Source organism: Bufo gargarizans, chromosome 7, assembly GCF_014858855.1.
Source record: "Bufo gargarizans isolate SCDJY-AF-19 chromosome 7, ASM1485885v1, whole genome shotgun sequence".
NCBI lineage: Eukaryota > Metazoa > Chordata > Amphibia > Anura > Bufonidae > Bufo > Bufo gargarizans.
Window position 1 is genome coordinate 48,700,810 of NC_058086.1, and position 22,505 is coordinate 48,723,314.

The window sequence follows — 22,505 nt, forward strand, 5'->3', positions numbered from 1 at the left end:
TGGAAAAACCCGGCTCCATAATAATTGTCTACTTTGAACTTTGCAATGGGTCCCCCATTTTCATGTATTGAGGGGAGAATATGTGGCATTGCCAAGGCGCCAAACTGCAGCACGTGTCATTGAAGGGGTTGTGCCATGAATCAAGTTATCCCCAAGAGGGATAAGGATGTGATCCGTGGGGGTCCAGTCGCTGGGACCTCCACCTGGTACTTGCTTTTCCATAAAGAGTGAATGGGGCAGCAGCACACCCTCTCGAGCGGCTGCGCCATTCATACAAGTTCATGGAACCATCATTCTCAATAGGCCCCCATTCACTGGGCAGAGGCACGAGTGTCCTTTTCAACAGATATACAGCGGTATACCTTACCTTTCACCGGCTGTATGGACGGCGGACTTTGCTGAGGATTTCATCCTTCTGCATTGATCCAAGAATCCACTTTTTTGCAACTTTAATAAGTTGTGGATTTTCTGCCCACCAAATAAACTTGTATCATATGCACTGTGTGAGAACATGGCCTTTGTCCTCCTTTTGTGACACGTTCTTATGTAATCGTGCTTTTTATGTCCAAAAGCTCGGCATGATAAGAACGCGTCCGTCCACATTCTGGAAATTCTCCAGCAGTTCATTTCCTTGTGTCTGCAGAACTAATATTTTCTACTTTTCCTTGTAAAGGTCTCTGTCAGTAATAATGAGCGCAGGTAAGCGTCACAGAATTCACATCAGGTTTTGTGTTTTTCATAATGTCTCCAAATGTTATTTTGCAGAATTTTATTTATTTTTGGTTTAAAAGCATTCTAAGGGGTTGTTAAGAATAAGAAAAAACATGGTCACCTCCAGAAACAGCACCACCCCTCTCCTCAGGCTATATGTGGTATTGCAGCTCTGCCTCATCAACAGAGGTGAGCTGTAATACCAGAGACAGGTTGTGTACAGGTCCTTCTCAAAAAATTAGCATATTGTGATAAAGTTCATTATTTTCTGTAATGTACTGATAAACATTAGACTTTCATATATTTTAGATTCATTACACACCAACTGAAGTAGTTCAAGCCTTTTATTGTTTTAATATTGATGATTTTGGCATACAGCTCATGAAAACCCTAATTTCCTATCTCAAAAAATTAGCATATTTCACCCAACCAATAAAAGAAAAGTGTTTTTAATACAAAAAAAGTCAACCTTCAAATAATTATGTTCAGTTATGCACTCAATACTTGGTCGGGAATCCTTTTGCAGAAATGACTGCTTCAATGCGGCGTGGCATGGAGGCCGTCAGCCTGTGGCACTGCTGAGGTGTTATGGAGGCCCAGGAGGCTACAATGCGGCGTGGCATGGAGGCAATCAGCCTGTGGCACTGCTGAGGTGTTATGGAGGCCCAGGAGGCTACAATGCGGCGTGGCATGGAGGCAATCAGCCTGTGGCACTGCTGAGGTGTTATGGAGGCCCAGGAGGCTTCAATGCGGCGTGGCATGGAGGCAATCAGCCTGTGGCACTGCTGAGGTGTTATGGAGGCCCAGGATGCTTCGATAGCGGCCTTAAGCTCATCCAGAGTGTTGGGTCTTGCGTCTCTCAACTTTCTCTTCCCAATATCCCACAGATTCTCTATGGGGTTCAGGTCAGGAGAGTTGGCAGGCCAATTGAGCCCAGTAATACCATGGTCAGTAAACCATTTACCAGTGGTTTTGGCGCTGTGAGCAGGTGCCAGGTCGTGCTGAAAAATGAAATCTTCATCTCCATAAAGCTTTTCAGCAGATGGAAGCATGAAGTGCTCCAAAATCTCCTGATAGCGGCTGCATTGACCCTGCCCTTGATAAAACACAGTGGACCCACACCAGCAGCTGACATGGCACCCCAGACCATCACTGACTGTGGGTACTTGACACTGGACTTCATGGCATTTTGGCATTTCCCTCTCCCCAGTCTTCCTCCAGACTCTGGCACCTTGATTTCCGAATGACATGCAACAGTCCAGTGCTGCTTCTCTGTAGCCCAGGTCAGGCGCTTCTGCCGCTGTTTCTGGGGAATGCGGCACCTGTAGCCCATTTCCTGCACACGCCTGTACACGGTGGCTCTGGGTGTTTCTACTCCAGACTCAGTCCACTGCTTCCGCAGGTCCCCCAAGGTCTGGAATCGGTCCTTCTCCACAATCTTCCTCAGGGTCGGTCACCTCTTCTCGTTGTGCAGCGTTTTCTGCCACACTTTTTCCTTCCCACAGACTTCCCACTGAGGTGCCTTGATACAGCACTCTTGGAACAGCCTATTCCTTCAGAAATCTCTTTCTGGGTCTTACCCTCTTGCTTGAGGGTGTCAATGATGGCCTTCTGGACAGCAGTCAGGTCGGCAGTCTTACCCATGATTGCGGTTTTAAGTAATGAACCAGGCTGGGAGTTTTTAAAAGCCTCAGGAATCTTTTGCAGGTGTTTAGAGTTAATTAGTTGATTCAGATGATTAGGTTAATAGCTCGTTTAGAGAACCTTTTCATGATATGCTAATTTTTTGAGATAGGAAATTTGGGTTTTCATGAGCTGTATGCCAAAATCATCAATATTAAAACAATAAAAGGCTTGAACTACTTCAGTTGTGTGTAATGAATCTAAAATATATGAAAGTCTAATGTTTATCAGTACATTACAGAAAATAATGAACTTTATCACAATATGCTAATTTTTTGAGAAGGACCTGTATATGGACATCCTGGAAGGGGGGTGGCAGACTCGTGTCGTCCATATATTGCATGCTTTCATCTGAATGGCCAACATGTAATATCGCGGTGGCCACTACAAGGGAAGCATCCGGCTGCCTGCAGATTTCCTGGCAAAATCGGCATTTGCAGGGAACCTTGAGAGCTGGACCTGCGGTGACCGCGTTTTTCTTTTTCCCTACAGTTTGCTTTGGTCATCCAATATTCCAGAATATTTCATAGTCTGGCACCTAGCTGCTCTTCATGGTGGGGAATTAAAGGAATTGTATTGGATTTCAGTGCAGAATACACTTTCCTTAGGATTTTTTTATTTTTATTTTTCATACAACTGCACAGGTTACTGTACTACTAATGCTGCCTGCATGCTGGGAGTTGTAGTTTCCCAACAGCTGGAGAGCCGCAGGTTGGAGACTACTGCTCTGTATTATGTTCCTATGGCTTGTCTTCCTTGTACTGACTCCACCTGTATTCTGTTTCCCCAGCAATAAATCGTCTGTCTCTGAAGGATATTACAGGTAATACACGTTGTACAGGGCAGAGTTGCCCTTTATATTTATGAGCCATATCCTCTAATAAACATTTTTTCATGAGGTTATTATTGAATAGGAATCAGAATGTGACATTATTTACATTGCTTTGTTTTAAATTTATTTATTTACACATTTTGGTGTATTTTTGTCCAACTGGCAACATAGAAAAAAAATAAATAAATAAAAGTAATATTGCAATCCAACACTGGCCATTAACCCTGTCACAATAGATTATATAATAGTCAGCTTTGCTGTGTAGCCTGGGACAGAGTCATTTCATTGTCATTAGACTCAATGGTGTAACTACAAGGTGCTTACTGTATAATGTCGTACACCAAACTCTGCATGCAGGAAGGGGTTAATGGTACCTTCCCTGGTGGTCCAGGAGTCTTGTGGTAGTGATGGAGGCAAGCGGCATCCTTGTTTTAAAGCCACTTTTGGCTTAGGTAAGGTGTTGGCTCTCCTTAAAGAGACCAGCCCTGTATGGAGACTTACTGGCAATGTTAGGTGGCTCCCTATGAGACAAGACAAATATCCATCCATAGACAGCTGTTTCGGGATTCTTTCCTTTCATCAGTTTGGAGTAGGATTTTGGCCGGCTGAGTGCGATGCATTGGACGTAGCTCTCCATCCGTGGACTGTTTATGGATGGATATTTGTCTTGGCTATTGTCCCAAAACTTGTTAAAACCTCAGATTTTGACTCACAGGGAGCCACTTCCAGAAGGTGGTGCTAGCGATATGGTTCTCCTTCCTTGGGAGATACCTCTTTGCAAAGCCACCTGTGGAGATGGCGGCTGAGCAGGCTGTATGTCTGTCCTGGTTGCTTTCCTTTGGGGTTAGAGGTCATCTATTGATCAGTTACATTGTTACAAGTGACCTTTCAACTTGTAATCCTCCAGTGCCGACATGGACATCTCCAACGATTCGTTCCAGAAAAAGGAGATTAAAATAAGAAAAAAAGAGCAAACCTTTAGAACAAAATTCAAGGTAATTTGAAAACCGATCACAATGTAAAATAATCACAAATTGATGGCTGGATGCTGATTGCCTAGAAATGCTGTACTTTCTGCTGAAGACTCCTGTAATGGTTTATTAATGCATTAGATTTCGGGTCAGGAGAACATGTTATACACTTCCGTAATTCTAGAAGATATTAAGCCTGAAAAACACCTGCTCCCAGTGAAGAAGGGGGACACAGTGGAAGTTATTCGGATCATGGACTGTCCTGCGGGAAAATGGCTGGCCAGGGATGTCCAAGGAAACTGTAAGCAATGGAATAGACCGAGCCCGGGTCACGCTCCCTTGATTCTGCCAGTGCCAGGCTGGTGTCTGCGGCCTCTCCTGGGCCTCACACCTGGAATGTGTCCCTCCAGCGTCCTGCCCACAACCTCAAAGGATCTTTATTATGGGATTTGTAATTAGTGGGGAGCCTCTGCCCGCAGATTTCTATAGTCAGTGTGGAGGACGGAAGCCAAACTGCTCAGGGGTGATAGAAGGGGAATAGAGGGACACTTCTAGAACGAGAGTAAGGCTATGGGGTGGCGGGTGTGATCCCCGGTGTGTGCCGGAGTTTCTCCTTAAACCATCTGCATTATGTGTATTTTTGACAGATGGATTTGTTCCTGTGGCCAGTCTGCAAGTCTTCCATGAAATTAAGACCTTTAGCAAGCAACCTGTCGCCATTCCTCCTGCTGACCCCGATGTCTACACTGACGTAGAAGTCGGGCCAAAGGACAGGTGGATAAAAAATTCTTCTGTTGTAATTACATATTTAAAGGGCCGGTAACGCTGAAGTAGCTATAAGGGTACATGCACACGTTCAGGATTCATGTGCAGAGAATCCGCAGGTGTTCGCAGCAATTCCGTGCGGTCAATCCGCATCAATTGGTGCGGATTTTCCACATACGGATTTTACTAAGGGCTTGTTCACACGACCGTATGGCTTTTTCAGTGTTCTGAGGGTCGTTTTTAATGGATCAATTTTTCCGTTTTTTTGTTTCAGTGGTGTTTCCGGTTCCATTCCATTTTTCTGTATGGCATATACAGTAATTACATAAAAAAAATTGGGCCGGGCATAAAATTTTCAATAGATGATTCCGCAAAAATGGAACGGATACGGAAGACATACGGAGTACAATTCCGTATGTGTTCCTTTTTTTTTTTTTTGCGGAGCCATTGACTTGGATGGAGCCACGGAATGTGACTTGCGGCCAATAATAGGGCACATTCTATCTTTGAATGGAAAAACGGAAATAAGGAAATGGAATGCATACGGAGTACATTCCGTGTTTTTTTTTTTTTTTTTTTTTTTTTTTTTTTTTTTTGCAGAACCATTGAAATGAATGGTTCTGTATACGGAACTCAAAAAACGGCCCATATTTGGAACGCAAAAAAACCATTCATGTGAACAAGCCCTAAGTGAATGAAGAAAATCAGGTCAAAATCCGCACGGAAAAAAATCTGCATTGTGTGCATTGAGAATTTCAAATTCTCATAGAATACAATGTACATGACCTACGGTGCGGATTTTCCACACGCAAATCCACATGTAAAATCTGCACGCAATCCTGATCCTGTGCATTTAGCCTAAAAGTCCAGCACATTAGGGCAAGCTGCTTATCTGTCTGCCTAAGACTGTCTCCGGAGGTTCTCTGCCTCTAGACCAGGGACGCTCAACCTGCGGCCCTCCAGCTGTTGTAAAACTACAACTCCCACCATGCCCTTCTGTAGGCTGAAAGCTGTAGGCTGTCAGGGAATGATGGGAGTTGTATTTTTGCAACAGCTGGAGGGCCACAGGTTGAGCATGCCTGCTCTAGACATTACATTAGGGAATGGCTACTTAAGCAATGCTCTACTTTATTCAGCATGTCATGTAGTTGCATCGTCTTTCACGCTCATGTGTCCACATGGGGGCAGTAGTGTTCTCACTGCAAGAAAAGCATCATGGAGTCAATCGTTGATTTTTGTATAGATTTTGCCACTATAATGACTTAAGCATTCTGTGTATTCTTATATTTTTCTCTTCTAGTGGGGCCCGAGCAGACTCGCTGAAGACCCCGGACAGTTGTAAGTGTTAAAGTGCTTCTAACGTTTAGCGCGGAGAGCCGTAACGAGCGTCTTTCTCCGAAGGACCCTGGACAGCCCATTCAGTTCAATGGCCAGGGTGTAATGCTTGAGATCTCCTGTGGTGGCGCTGCTGAGAAATAAACGCTTGCTCCCAGGTTGTCCCACAGATAATAGTTGATTGCTGAGGGTCCCAGCAGCAGGACAACCTGTGATCTGCTCAGTTTTGGAGACCCTTGCCCACGGCGGACATCCCCTTTAAAGAGATGGCTCTGTGCCTACCCCTTTTAGCTCAGGTTTCTGCACTCCATCGGGCGTCTCCAGTTATAAATCTCTCCTCTGAGGGTGTTCCATCCTACTGAGGGACTTGTGCTGAAAAGTCTAACCTCCCGATTCTTGCTTCAGATTCCTCACAATCAGACGACCAATATGACGACATCGGCAACATGAGCCAAACCTCAAACAGGTGAGTAGCTTCTTCAAAGCCGCCCCCGGGGATTTCTTCAGTCTGTCCTTACAATGCCAGTGAAATAAACCTGATCCAGCATATTTATAGACATCTGTTGTGCTGCTCCACTCACTGCAAGCAAGCGGAGCTCCTGAAACCGCTCCAGGATTAAAGCACAAATTATTTTAAAAAATTGTAGAAACTTTCCTTTAGCTGCAATAAAAGTTGTCCGGCCTCGTGTGAACATGAAACAAAGGGCGACTCTGCCCCAGACACACGGGGTGGATGGTGCCGCGCCGTATGGACTGCGGTTCTGTAGTCAGGACTCCGCCATTGATTCTGTGTTCTCTCTGTTTAGTTCTGGTGGAAAAGGAAAAGTGTTCGGGCAATTTTTCAGGAAAGACAAATACAAAAAGCAAGACGCGGGGTAAGTGTCCGATATGTACATGAGACGCGGGGTAAGTGTCCGATATGTACATGAGACGCGGGGTAAGTGTCCGATATGTACATGAGACACGGGGTAAGCTTGCAGCATAAGATGCCATTACATTGAGGTGCCATAGACGGGCAGGGACGGGTCTCATTGTGACTTTGGTGGTTTCCTCCTTATTGGACAACATCCAAAGCATAATGAACTAAAAAATATTTCCTTACTGTGCCTAAATATTACTGCCAGACACTTAACAAATACCAGTGCCTGAGCATAATGCCATACAACATAAAATTGCAGTGGCAACCTAAAAGTACCCAAGCAAAATGACTTATAAGAATACTATGTGGTAATAAGGGTACTTTCACACTAACTACGGCGAGTGAACAGCCTGTCGGATCCGTGCTGCCGCTAGTGTATGCGTGCCCCCGGACTACCGCTTAGGCTCCATTGACTAAAATAGGGGCGGTGCGGAGTTCTGGCGGCAGCACGGCAAACATGCAGAGAGGCGGCCGGAATAAAACCACGACATGTCAGAATTGTGGTTCAACACAATAATTTATAAGACAAACTAATGGACCCGGCCTGGACAGAAAAGATGGTTCTTATATTTTAATATTTTGTGGCACAACCTTTTGAGGCAATCCCTGCAATGAAGTGATTTTCTGGGACTCGCTGTGAGACTTCTGACCTTGGAGTTCGCCTCTAATCTCCTTGGAAGTTATTCTGGGCTCTTTATTACCATTGGTATTAACCATCTCTTCAATTTGTCATCAGTTTTCCTCTTGCAGCCACATCCAGGGTGGTTGGCTACAGTCCCGTAATATGCGCAGCTGTAGTAACAGGAACCTCAAGCTGTTTGGAGATTTTATAGCCTTTACCGCCAAAATGTTTGCCTATAATTTTCTTTCTACTCTCTTGAGACAACTCTCTCCTTGGCTTTCTTTAGGGTGCTGGCACACGGTGCAGTTCTGACATGCATTCAGGATGCGGTTTTCAACTTAGCCAGTTTAGCCGCCTCCTAAAACCCCAGTGTTCTGCAAGGTGGGAATGATTTCATTAATTTCAATAAAAAAACTGCATCCTAACTGCATGTCAGAACAGCGCTGTGTGCCAGCACCCTTTGTGGGTATTTGTTTTCTTTAATGGAAGGTACCAACAATTTCATCCACTTGTGTATGTATACAATGTATATGTGTGTGTGTGTATGTATATGTGTATATGTGTGTGTATGTATACAATGTGTGTGTATATGTGTGTGGATGTATATGTATGCGTATACACATTACATCAGTCACATTATATGCTTCTGTCATCACTAATAGCTTTATTTTTTTCAGACCTGCTTCTGGACTTCCTAATATGAGTAAGTATCGTATCTCCATCTTCTGTCCGCGTCTCGCACTCCTTATCTGGATAGGAGACCCTGTGCTAATCTCAATCCATTTATTAGGAAATGTTTACTACATCGGGAATAAACCATAATCATGTCAGTTCTTCCATTTTGAAAGCAGAATGTTTCACAGATCTGACCAGCAGGTGGCGCCAGTTTCCTATATACCAGGCATGCTCAATCTGCGGCCCTCCAGCTGTTTAAAAACTACAACTCCCCCAATGCCCTTTTGCAACAGCTGGAGGGCCGCAGGTTGAGCATGCCTGAAGCTAAACAAAAAAATGGTAGTGGAAATGTCTACCAGTAGGGGGCGATGTGTTACCTACATGAAAGAAAGGAGGCCCTATTGCTGTATCCGAACCTGATTTGCTTGAAAAGTTCATTAAGAATATCGGCTCCATCCTACTGTAAAATGTATGGCCTCTGCAGAGGTCTTTCCGAATTTTCAGCAAATCTCGCAAGATTTATTTCGTCTTGCCTCTATCACGTGTCACTTCATTTATTCGCATAAAAACTGCATCAAAATATGAAGCGGAACTCGGCTTTGTGCCTCATTAACAAAACCAGCTTCATATTTTGATGGCAGCACAATCAGCAGGAAGAAGAGAATGGCCGGTGACGGGTAGTCTGAGAGCGGGAATGGTAGGGATTGCTTAGGTGAATATTCCAGTTTTCCTTTTTCCTGTTTAAGCTTTTTTCTCTTCTCTTTCCTGGCATTGTCTTCTATGTCTCAGTGTAATCTGGCGCCACCTGCTGTCCAGAGCCATGCAGGATACATCTGCTACCGTGAAAATTACATTGTAACCACTTATTGTATTCATCTCCCACAGACAGAACCACATCACAGGAGGGGGAAGTCAATCACAGTCGCACCTATGTCATAAGTGACCAGTATGAAAGGTAATGGTCTACAGGGAACTGATATATATATATATATATATATATATATATATATATATATATATATATATATATATATATATATGTATATGCGCACACACACACACACACACACATTCCTCAACATTGAGATTACAACATCAAGAAGGACCAGCTATAAGATTAAAACAATCGAGGAAGTAGCAGGTGTCACTAAGAACTGCAGATTAGATTTTTAAGCACCTAGCTCCAATCTGTGACATGGGGGGGAGAACAGCATGAAAGCTAACCTGAAAACAAAGTTTTTTAGCCCAGTGTTTCCCAGCATGCCCGCACAGCCAAATGCTGTCCAGGCATGCTGGGAGTTGTAGTTTTGCAACAGCTGGAGGCACACTGGTTGGGAAACACTGTTTTAGCCACATGAAGCCTCAAAAATCGGATCATATCGTGTGGGGTGATTGTGCGATACCTCCTGTTCATCGATGTGTCAGTTATCACTTGTCATAAACTGAGGCCTCTCAGCTCAAGGATTCTGTCCCTCTCAGTTTATCACCGCGCCTAGGCTGAGATGTCAGCACTGGTCAACGTTCTGTGTCCCGGTGGTTGGGAGAACGATGATTAACTTGAATGACAGCGAGAGGAGAACATCTGCCCGGATTGATCATCTGATTAGATGGCCCTTAGTGATCCATTCTGTACTGCAAGTGGAATTGTCACATCCCAAGCCTAGGGCGGCAAACAAGAGCTACAAAAACCATCAGAAGGTGTCTGAATGACATTAAGCTACAAGCCGGTCGTCAAGCTTCAGGTGAACACTGACCTCACTCCACTGCTCTCAAAGGCTACAGTACATTGGTGCACAGCAAGACTGCAGTGGAGGCTGGAATGGAGGTCTGTCCTCTTCATTGATGAGTCGCAGTTTTGTCTTGGACACAATGCTAGCTGGAGATTGGTCTGGAGACCATGAAGAGGTCTTCACAAGGGAGCATCACACCAGTCCTACTTCTGGGATTGTGGTATAATGTACGGTAGCGGGACCCCTCTAGCCTTCACTGCAGTTACTAACAGCTTGGTGTTGCATGGATTTTGTCATGGAAAAAGTGGTCCTGCCGTTTCTCAAAGTGCCCAGAGTTGCTGTTCTACAGAACAACACCAAGTGGCCTGTTACTTGGCCGAAACGTGCTACGATGACCTGCAGCGACTCTGGACTTGTTTCCCTTCGAACCGATATAGAACGTCATTAGTTGGCTACTGCAAAGGTTGCTTCCAGCCGCAGATCTTGATGATTTGCATGCCCAAGTGCATTCAGCGTGGCAGAACATTTCTCAGACAACCATTACTAACCTCACTTATAGCTGGCACGGTGTGTAAGTGTGTGGATTCTGCACAGGGGGCTCATACTCCATACTGAATGAATCGAGAGGTTTTGAATATTTTGTTTCCATTTTTTTTATCATTTGCAAATCAATAAAGGAACATTGTTATTAAACTGGCTGACTTTACACACGTGCCTCCGTTTTTGTTGAAAATTATCTTTTATTTTTTAAGCAAATGAGCCCCTAGGAGCAATGGGGATGTTGCCACTACTTCTAGAGGCTCTGTTCTCCCTCTGGCCGCTCCCTCATCATTTAGGCAGGATGATGTGAACACTATCTGGCCCTGTCAATCAACATGATGAGGGCGTGTCCAGAGCAGGGAGAACCGAGCCTCTAGGAGTAAGGGCAACACCCCCATTGCTCCTAGAGGCTCATTTACGTAAAATAAAAGTTCATATGTCACAAAAACAGAGGCGCATAAAAAAAGGGACAAAGACTGTAAGCTTCAGCGGATATCAGCACATGTGTAAATCAGCCCGTGTAATAACCATGTTCCTGATGGCAGAAGCTCTTTAACATATCTATCAACCCTGTGATTTCCATAATTCCACGACTTTTCCGTCTTCGTGTTGCAATTTCAAATACTGTACATACAGCATTTCTATCATTTGTAACATGTCACTAAACCGTCTGTAATGTCAGTACACGATGGGTTTTTATTTTTTTTATTTTTTTTCTATTTAAGAGCGAAGGAAGAAAAGGCTCATGGATGGAAAGCAGTATTTCACAAAAGTAAAGAACAAAAAGGAAGTGAAAAGTATGTACATGAGATTATCCATCTATGCGTCTATCTCCTATCTAATCTCATCCTATCTTTTCTAAATACTAATTTTTGTTTCCAGACCATCTACCTCTGCAATACCAGGACTAAAGAGAATAGCCAAAGAAGAGAAGCTATTCCGTGAGAAATTCAAGGTTATCTTCTCATATCATTCATTTCAGTGCAGATCAGCGATTACAAGTAGAAATAGTTATGTACATGTATGTGACACAATCTTATTTTATCTGGAGTGCGATAACTCAGGACCGGTATATCTGCTACAATTGTCTGAATTCTGATATTGAAATTGTCGATATAAAAATATCCCTTGCCCTCAACTGTTCATGGACAAAACTCAGACTGAGCTTTTCTATAGAGGTAGAGAGTACATAGGGGCAGTATTATAGTAGTTATATTCTTGTACATAGGAGCAGTATTAAAGTAGTTACATTCTTGTACATAGGAGCAGTATTATAGTAGTTATATTCTTGTACATAGGAGGCAGTATTATAGTAGTTATATTCTTGTACATAGGAGCAGTATTATAGTAGTTATATTCTTGTACATAGGAGCAGTATTATAGTAGTTATATTCCTGTACATAGGAGCAGTATTATAGTAGTTATATTCTTGTACATAGGAGCAGTATTATAGCAGTTATATTCTTGTACATAGGGGCAGTATTATAGTAGTTATATTCTTGTACATAGGAGCAGTATTATAGTAGTTATATTCCTGTACATAGGAGGCAGTATTATAGTAGTTATATTCTTGTACATAGGAGCAGTATTATAGTAGTTATATTCTTGTACATAGGGGCAGTATTATAGTAGTTATATACTTGTACATAGGAGGCAGTATTGTAGTAGTTATATTCTTGTACATAGGAGGCAGTATTATAGTCGTTATATTCTTGTACATAGGATCAGTATTATAGTCGTTATATTATTGTACATAGGAGGCAGTATTATAGTAGTTATATTCTTGTACATAGGAGGCAGTATTATAGTAGTTATATTCTTGTACATAGGAGCAGTATTATAGTAGTTATATTCTTGTACATAGGAGCAGTATTATAGTAGTTATATTCTTGCACATAGGAGCAGTATTATAGTACTTATATTCTTATATATAGGGGCAGTATTATAGTAGTTACATTCTTGTACATAGGAGGCAGTATTATAGTAGTTATATTCTTGTTCATAGGAGCAGTATTATAGTAGTTATATTCTTGTACATAGGGGCAGTATTATAGTAGTTATATTCTTGTACATAGGGGCAGTATTATAGTAGTTATATTCTTGTACATAGGAGCAGTATTATAGTAGTTATATTCTTGTACATAGGGGCAGTATTATAGTAGTTATATTCTTGTACATAGGAGCAGTATTATAGTAGTTATATTCCTGTACATAGGAGCAGTATTATAGTAGTTATATTCTTGTACATAGGAGCAGTATTATAGCAGTTATATTCTTGTACATAGGGGCAGTATTATAGTAGTTATATTCTTGTACATAGGAGCAGTATTATAGTAGTTATATTCCTGTACATAGGAGGCAGTATTATAGTAGTTATATTCTTGTACATAGGAGGCAGTATTATAGTAGTTATATTCTTGTACATAGGAGCAGTATTATAGTAGTTATATTCTTGTACATAGGGGCAGTATTATAGTAGTTATATACTTGTACATAGGAGGCAGTATTGTAGTAGTTATATTCTTGTACATAGGAGGCAGTATTATAGTAGTTATATTCTTGTACATAGGATCAGTATTATAGTCGTTATATTATTGTACATAGGAGGCAGTATTATAGTAGTTATATTCTTGTACATAGGAGGCAGTATTATAGTAGTTATATTCTTTTACATAGGAGCAGTATTATAGTAGTTATATTCTTGCACATAGGAGCAGTATTATAGTACTTATATTCTTATATATAGGGGCAGTATTATAGTAGTTACATTCTTGTACATAGGAGGCAGTATTATAGTAGTTATATTCTTGTACATGGGAGGCAGTATTATAGTAGTTATATTCTTGTTCATAGGAGCAGTATTATAGTAGTTATATTCTTGTACATAGGGGCAGTATTATAGTAGTTATATTCTTGTACATAGGGGCAGTATTATAGTAGTTATATTCTTGTACATAGGAGCAGTATTATAGTAGATATATTCTTGTACATAGGAGCAGTATTATAGTAGTTATATTCTTGTACATAGGAGCAGTATTATAGTAGTTATATTCTTGTACATAGGAGCAGTATTATAGTAGATATATTATTGTTTCTTGTACATAGGAGCAGTATTATAGTAGTTATATTCTTGTACATAGGAGCAGTATTATAGTAGTTATATTCTTGTACATAGGAGCAGTATTATAGTAGATATATTATTGTTTCTTGTACATAGGAGCAGTATTATAGTAGTTATATTCTTGTACATAGGAGCAGTATTATAGTAGTTATATTCTTGTACATAGGAGCAGTATTATAGTAGATATATTATTGTTTCTTGTACATAGGAGCAGTATTATAGTAGTTATATTCTTGTACATAGGAGGCAGTATTATAGTAGTTATATTCTTGTACATAGGAGGCAGTATTATAGTAGTTATATTCTTGTACATAGGAGCGGTATTATAGTAGTTATATTCTTGTACATAGGAGACAGTATTATAGTAGTTATATTCTTGTACATAGGAGCAGAATTATAGTAGTTATATTCTTGTACATAGGAGCAGTATTATAGTAGTTATATTCTTGTACATAGGAGCAGTATTATAGTAGATATATTATTGTTTCTTGTACATAGGAGCAGTATTATAGTAGTTATATTCTTGTACATAGGAGCAGTATTATAGTAGATATATTCTTGTACATAGGAGCAGTATTATAGTAGTTATATTCTTGTACATAGGAGCAGTATTATAGTAGTTATAGTATATAGGAGCAGTATTATAGTAGTTATATTCTTGTACATAGGAGCAGTATGATAGCAGTTATATTCTTGTACATAGGGGCAGTATTATAGTGGTTATATTCTTGTACATGAAAGTTGCTAAATAAATTAGAAAAATGATAATGATTATTTCCAGGACTTTTCTACTTTTATTTGCAGTGTTAAACGAAGACACTGAGAGATTCAGGGATTGTTATGTATGTTGATATTGTAACTTTTCCACATCCTGAAGGCCTTTAGTCTTCTTTCCATATCTGAATCTTCTTGTGTTGTCTACATCTATTCCAGTACACGGGTGAAATAAAAGTTATTAATATTGCCATCATCAATGACCTGGCTCCACACTCACCAAAAAATAAACTGGAAATCGCTGTGAAACCAGGAGAAACAGTTGAAATCATAGATATCACCAGTGAAAACCAAATTATTTGCCGAAATTTTGCTGGAAAATGTGAGTATTGGTAGTTCTGATTGTCTCTTTTTGATATCATTATAACGATGAGGACGGGCAGGACGTTGTGGCTAAACACCCACTGGAGCTTCTTCATCCACAAGGGGGGGGGGATTTAAATGTACCACTTTTATGGCGTAAAAAAGTGGCAATTTTTTTTTAATTTTTTTTTTATAAGCCACTTGTGACATTTTGTTGTGAGTGCCAGTCCTCGGCACTTTCTGAAAAGGGGCGGCGCGGGGAGTGGGAGAGGCCAGCTGGTCTGACACATTCATCTTCATTGGAGCTTGTGTTCAGACACAAATGAAGACAGATCTACAGCAGTGCTAAACAGCCATACGTTTCATTCCGGTGCATGGCCTGCACCGCATCATAAATTAGGCGTGTCCTGCAGCTGCGCAGGGAATTTCATAGACAAGCCTATAACTCTGGTAAATTCCTTCTATGTATGTATGGCATAAGTAGGGCCTATTTTGGTTTTAAATAGGGTGAGGACCCTTTTCTGGGAATGACACATCATAAAGTAATGTAACATAAAATGAGTATTTATAACTGGACGATATAATGGTGCAGTAATGGCTGTTCTCACCTTCCAGATGGCTACGTCCCGATCGAGTATTTAAACTTCAGGTAAGTAAAATCCTGAGCCAGAAATTGTGATAATTGTGAGTTTTTGAAATGTATAATTAGGTCATTTTTGAGTAAAATTAATTACATTTCTCTTTTTTTTTTTTTGTAATTTCACTTTTAAAAGGTTTCTGTAACCCAATAGATAACATTCTGCTGCTGCAATCTTCCAAAAACGGCATCAAAGCCATCTGCAGGTTGTGTGTGGTATTGCACCTTAGCCTCATTCACATCTATCCAAGTTACAACCCAGGATTTCGGGGGGGAACTATCGCTCCCTGCAGAGAACGCCTTAATCGGCATGAGGAGACTTGTAGACCATACATGCTCCTCTAGAATTTTGGGAAGGAAGGGATGCAATTGAGCTCCTAGCAAGCTTTGCCTCTAATGCCACCAGATGTAATGCAGCTCTCCCATGGACAGGGGTGGGGCTGCTTTTTTGGAAGAAAGTAGCCAAGCTTTTCTAACCCTGGAGAACCCCTTTAATTTGTAGATCAACAAAAATAATATATATATATAATTTTTTTAAATTTTTATTTTTTTTGCAGTTTAGAAAATTGAGTCCAAAAGTATGAAGATCAACCCTTGATGTTAAAAAAGATGACGGCTCTTGTTTCATCATCATCACTTACGAATTTCAGAAATCTCTACACAAGCTCTTTGTCCTCTGCCCCTATGCGGGTACAACTTGTCCGTTTTAGAGGATTTTTTTTTGAAAAGACCAAATAACTCTCTAGGTCAGGGATGCCCAACCTGCGGCCCTCCAGCTGTTGCAAAACTACAACTCCCAGCATGCTCCAATAGCTGTGGGCTGTGCTGGCATGTTGGGAGTTGTATTTTTGCAACAGCTGGAGGGCCGCAGGTTCGGCATCCCTGCTCTAGGTTAACTTTTGGGCTTTTTGTTTTGCCATGTAGAGTCTTTTTGAAGGAACGGTATGCGCGACGCTCCCACTGGAGAAGGCGACACTGTGCAGTTTTGATGCAGTTCTTGCTTTTCTGTAATCGTGCACATGAAAAGTTTGCAGAGATGAGAACGGATGTCCACGTGCATTATTTGCAAGATTTGGGAAATCTTTGGTGGAAGGTGTAGACTTTAATATAAAGCACTGTTTATATTTATCAGACGAATATCAATTTGCTAAATATTTTGTAGTGAATAAAAAATTAGATTTCATGCTGTGAAATCAATGTTTGTTGGTGTTTTTGCTACAATTTGTATCCTTTTGAGTTTGGAAGCAATAACTGCAGTAGTCAAACTATTTTCAAACGCTGCATTTAGTGCAGGTATTTGCTATATTTCTTGCCAACTAAACACCATTCAGGCAATCAATTAATATGAGAGTATGAAGTTTGCTACAGAAATGTGTTTTTGTTTGCAGTGGGGTCTTAATTTGAAGCATCTTTTGTTATTTTGGCAGTATGGTCCAAAATGCATTTTGTTCTAGATGTGGTGTTTTAAGGGGAATAGGGTTCGTACCTTTACAGTGTTCGGCACCCGAATCCGAAACATTTAAGTAAAAGTTAGGGTTTGGTGTTCGGGTAATATTAATATACCATCGGATCGGCATTTTCTCCAATCCGATGGTATATTTTAACTTGAAGCGTCCCCATCACCATGGGAACGCCTCTATGTTAGAATATACCATCGGATTTGAGTTAGATCGTAATAAACTCAGATCCGACAGTATAATCTAACACAGAGGTGTTCCCATAGTGATAGGGACGCTTCAAGTTAGAATATACTAAGAACTGTGTATATAACGGCCCCTCAGGTGCCGCATCTGAGGGGTTAATTGTGCGAATCTCAGCCCCCTGTAAGAGATCGGGTGCTTCCAGGCAGCAGGGGCCAGACCCCTCTCCCTCCCCAGTTAAAATCATTGGTGGCTAGTGCCGCCCACCCCCTATTAAAATCATTGGTATGCATTGTGGCCTTCTCTCTCCTCCGCCCCGACCTAATTAATATTCTTGGTTAACAATCCCCCCCCCCCCCCTATCATTGGTGGCAGCAGAGAGTTCCGATCGGAGTCCCAGTTTAATCGCTGGGGCTCCGATCGGTTACCATGGCAGCCAGGACGCTATTGCAGTCCTGGCTGCCATGGTTACTTAGCACTTTTAGCAGCATTATACTTACCTGCGCTGTCTGTGGCCGGCCGGCGCTCTTCCTACTGGTAAGTGAAAGGTCTGTGCAGCGCATTGCTTATAGCACAGACCTGTCACTTACCAGTAGGAGGAGAGCTCGGCCGGCCACAGACAGCGCATCTAAGTATAATGCTTCTAAAAGTGCTAAGTAACCATGGCAGCCAGGACTGCAGTAGCGTCCTGGCTGCCATGGTAACCAATCAGAGCCCCAGCGATTTAAACTGGGACTCCAATCGGGGCTGCCACCAATGATGGGGGGGGGGGGAGGGGGGTTGTTAACCTGTGGCCACTGCCACCAATGATTTTAATTAGAGGTGAGGGGGAGGGGAGGCCGCACTGGACACCAATGATTTTAATAGGAGGGGTGGGGGGGACGCACTGGCCACCAATGATTTTAATACTGGGGAGATTTTAATACTGCGGCACCTGAGGGGTTAATTGTGCTGATCACAGCCCCCTGTAAGAGAGCGGGTGCTGCCAGGCAGCAGGGGGCAGTTATGTACACAGTTCGTAGTATATTCTAACTTGAAGCATCCCCATCACCATGGGAACGCCTCGGTGTTAGAATATACTGTCGGATCTGAGTTTTCATGATCGTGAAAACCCAGATTTGAAAAAGCTAATACTATTATTTTCCATTATAACCATGTTATAACGGAAAATAATAAAGTGAAGTTCGGGTCCTCACTGACTTCAATGGGGTTCGGGTTCGGGTCCCAAACCCGAACTTTTTTTTTAAAGTTCGGCCGAACTCCCTAAACCCGAACATCTAGGTGTTCGCTCAACTCTAAAGGGGAATGTTTCTCCATTGACTTCAGAGGAGTGTAAAAACTGTTGAACGGCAGCGTGTATTTTCATATTCTGTTAAGCTGTCGCCCCTGGAACTGATGAGAAAAAATGCTTCAAAATGTATTTCTCTATTTTTTTTTTTCTCACTTGCATTTCATATAAAAATTTACTAAAAGTTCTTCTCCTGCTATTGGGACAAATAAAAAATAAAAAATGAAACAAATCAACACTTGCATGCTACATTTTGAAATGTGGTGGGGGTTTTTTTTGGTTTTTTTTTAAACATTTTTTTTTTTTTTTTTTGCTTTCTTGGCTCTTAGGCTAATTTTCCACACTTTTTGTTGAGGCTACAACAGTACAGCCAGGTGTCTATACAGAATTATGAAAAATGAGCTGTTTGATTTGTGGCTATTTCATGGCATTTGTGTGGTCAGCTGAGTTTTTCCCCCCTAAAAGCAGAATGCCTGTACAAAAAAAATAATTTCTTAATTTTAAAAAAAGTCACTAAAACATCAGAAAATGCTTTAAGATTTGAGAAACTGTGGGCATTTCTAGGAATTTTTATCCCCGTCTGTAGCAGCCTCTGTTCACATACATGTTGCAGATTTTTCCCACTTAAAACAATGGACACTGCACAGAAACCAACGGACTCTATTATAAGTCAATGGAGTCCAGCGGTCACCACCATTGTCAGTAATGCAACAGATTCAGCACTGCATCATGGTCTCTGCTTAGGACAGAAATAGTGATGCAGATGTGAACTGAGCCTTACATTGGTTTACAAGCTAAAACAACTGAACTAAATTGAGGGGGGGAAAAATTGAATTGAATTTTTATTTAACATGAGATCTTTTCAGTTGGGAAGGTGGCACTGACCTAAGTGTTTACAGGCACAGACTTCTAGAGCAGTGACGCTCAACCTGCGGCCCTCCAGCTGTTGTAAAACTACAACTCCCACCATGTCATGTAGGCTGATAGCTGTGGGCAGTCTGAGCATGCTGGGACTTCTAGTTTTGCAACAGCTGGAGGGCGGCAGGTTGAGCATCACTGTTCTAGACAATACTTCCAATATTTCTAATAGATCGTACATACTGTAAACCAGTGTTTCCCAACCAGTGTGCCTCCAGCTGTTACAAAACTACAACTCCCAGCATTCCAGCACAGCCAAATGCTGTCCGGGCATGCTGGGAGTTGTAGTTTTGCAACAGCTGGAGGCACACTGGTTGGGAAACACTGCTGTAAACTACAGAATGTTTACATTAAAATGTTACATTTTTAAGATGTAAAACCATCATTGATAGATGCATTTAAGAAAGAAAAAATCTTCTCAATGTTTTATATTTTTTGCACTATTTTTCGCATATTTGGTTAAATTTGATGTGGCTTGAATACATCTAAATATGGAGGGGGACATTTTTGCACCAAATGAAAACTCAGAAGAATAAATATTTAGAAAATAAAATAATTTTACAAAATCGTAAATGGAGACTAGAACTGACAAATGTGTGCTGAAGAATAACACGCAGAAGGCACGGTCTCGTCACACTGGTTTATTGAAATGATGTGCAGATAATTTTGATAAATACAATATATGATCACTGGAAATATATGAATAAAAAAAATCTACTAATCTATAATAAATCTTCTAAGCTGTATTGCACATATCATTGTATCTGAACGCTCTATATAGTCAATATGACGCCACACGCGGGTTACAAGATTGTCATAAAGTGTTTAACACAAATGGTAACAGACACCTGTACAAATCGGGAGAATATGAGACTGACAACATGACAGCGAGACGAGACAACATGGCCACCTGAGCTGTTGTCAGGTGGGGTACATAGGAGACTTTGCTGATTGCAGCCTCAGTCAGCAGTTACATCCACACCAGCTCAAGCTTCCTCTGGGGTGGCGCAGAGTGGACATAGCCCCGCCCCTGCTTAATCATATCCCAGCACATCCTACTTTCTTAAAGGGTCATGGGACACTAAACCAGAACAATTTTAATCTGACATATCTACAAGCGGAAATATTTAAATCCACAAAAGACCCTCCTCTTCACTGTATGATAATCTGTCACCAGCGACCACCCTATCCAGTTAGCTGTAGTTCACCTGACTAAAACACATTTTTTTTCTTCTGTTGATTTGAGGCTCCAGTCTAAGTTATGATACTTTATCTTAAAATAAAAATGAGGTCTTTAGTGCAATGAGGGCATCACCATTGCTCCTGTTGCACCTAAGCTCCCCTCCTTTCTGTGAACAGCCCCTTCCTCACTGCTTTGATTGACAAAGAGAGGGGCCAACCACAGAAAGGAGCAGAGCAATGGTGATGCCTTCACTGCACAGAAAGCCTAAAGGGGTTGTCCGGGTTCAGAGCTAAACTGGACATAACTCCTTCTTCACCCCTCCAGCCCCTCTGAGTGGAGCATTTCATGGGCTTCTTTTTCATATCCAGCTTCCTCACAGTATGCTAGGCGGAGGTTCCTGCCTAGCAGTGAGCCCGGTGACATCACCGGCACTAATAGTTAGTCTTTAGTGCTGCCCTAGCCTGTTCCACTGGGACTATTGCTGGGAGGAAGCCTCTGCCTAGCAGTGTAAAAATGTAAAGAAAACAGACCTTGCCCGGCGTGATACAGAGCATCGGAGCATGAAATACTCCACTCAGAGGGGCTGGAGGGGTGAAGAACCGGTTATGTCTGGGTTCAGCTCTGAACCCAGACAACCCCTTTAAGTTAAAATATCATAATTTGGGAAATGTGTAATCAACCAAAGAAGAGCTGCGTTTTAGGTAAACCTCCACCATGTGTCCTGCAGGGAGGTCACAGGTGAAAGATTCCCATCATTTTTTTCAAAAGTATCAACTTTGCAAATAATAACAAATCTCTTTCATGTATCAGCTCCTGAGCGGACCTATGAGTCTCCATGGTTACAGACCACACATGATGCGCAGTCTGATTGTGCAGTCCGCGATCTTCTTCTCTCTGTCATCGCTTTCTGATACCCTACTAGAAACACAAGACTACAGCATCAGACTACACAGGGGTTGTAGTCTGTAACCATGGAGACTCGCATACAGGTATGAAAACCTGTATGATTGTAATTGGGGATGAGCGACCTTGTGTTTCAAGTTTGGTGCACAAGGTTGGGGTTTGGGTTATCAAAAAATTCCGGTATGGATTCCGCTACCACAAACCATAATTTATGGTAGCTGAATCCATGACGGGATTCTTAGATATCCAGAAACACAAGTTCGTTCAACACTAATTGTAATTGATTATTTACAAACAAACTTCACGTGCAAATCCCCAATCCCACCCTTCAACCTTTCAAATTCATGGTAACTAGATCTCCATATAACATGTTTAAAGGGGAACTCTTCCCTTTAAAACATTCTTTCCATTATTATATTTATTATGGTGGTCAACATAATCCCATAAACATATATACCACCACCTGCTCATACAACGTGCTGTTTCTTCATTGTACTGGTCAATACTTTCTGCATCATTCCCCTTCTATCCAACTCCAGCTGAACCCTTATATGCCCCCCCCCCCCCACACATGTTCACCGATTCTTGAGCCTACATGCACCAAGAAATCATACAACAAAGAAAGAATTCCTTTGGTTTTGAGGTTGCACATGTAGACAACAGCCAAAGAACGTAACATGTGGAGGTCCAAAGCCCAATCTCCGACCATCTCTCACAGTGACTGATCCACCTATAGACTATGTAGTAATTAGACCTCGTTACAATTATGTGTTCACAGTAGACGACAAAGTAAATGTAATACACAACAAACGAGCCAACGAAACACTGGATACAAGTAGATTACCTATAGGCGCTGTGCTGCAAAACCGGGCAGCCAATCAGAAGCGCTGATTTTGTCAACATTAGATACTGATTGGTTCCCCTGGTTTGGTACCTGGCGTAACATAAACATCCC

General features: G+C 41.6%; 1 protein-coding gene across 1 annotated transcript in view; it reads left to right on the plus strand.

The window, feature by feature from the left end:
• The window catches only part of FYB2 (FYN binding protein 2), a 34,923-nt gene extending 19,197 nt beyond the window's left edge, over nucleotides 1-15,726 (plus strand). The window contains exons 12-25 of the mRNA XM_044302380.1: nucleotides 674-699; nucleotides 3,185-3,217; nucleotides 4,134-4,221; nucleotides 4,339-4,498; nucleotides 4,845-4,971; nucleotides 6,263-6,300; nucleotides 6,703-6,763; nucleotides 7,104-7,172; nucleotides 8,516-8,541; nucleotides 9,399-9,468; nucleotides 11,509-11,580; nucleotides 11,666-11,738; nucleotides 14,838-15,000; nucleotides 15,597-15,726. Coding sequence (XP_044158315.1) covers nucleotides 674-699; nucleotides 3,185-3,217; nucleotides 4,134-4,221; nucleotides 4,339-4,498; nucleotides 4,845-4,971; nucleotides 6,263-6,300; nucleotides 6,703-6,763; nucleotides 7,104-7,172; nucleotides 8,516-8,541; nucleotides 9,399-9,468; nucleotides 11,509-11,580; nucleotides 11,666-11,738; nucleotides 14,838-15,000; nucleotides 15,597-15,634 — 1,044 coding nt within the window. The 3' untranslated portion in view covers nucleotides 15,635-15,726. The remainder of the gene's footprint in view (nucleotides 1-673; nucleotides 700-3,184; nucleotides 3,218-4,133; nucleotides 4,222-4,338; nucleotides 4,499-4,844; nucleotides 4,972-6,262; nucleotides 6,301-6,702; nucleotides 6,764-7,103; nucleotides 7,173-8,515; nucleotides 8,542-9,398; nucleotides 9,469-11,508; nucleotides 11,581-11,665; nucleotides 11,739-14,837; nucleotides 15,001-15,596) is intronic.
• Nucleotides 15,727-22,505: the final 6,779 nt, after the last annotated feature.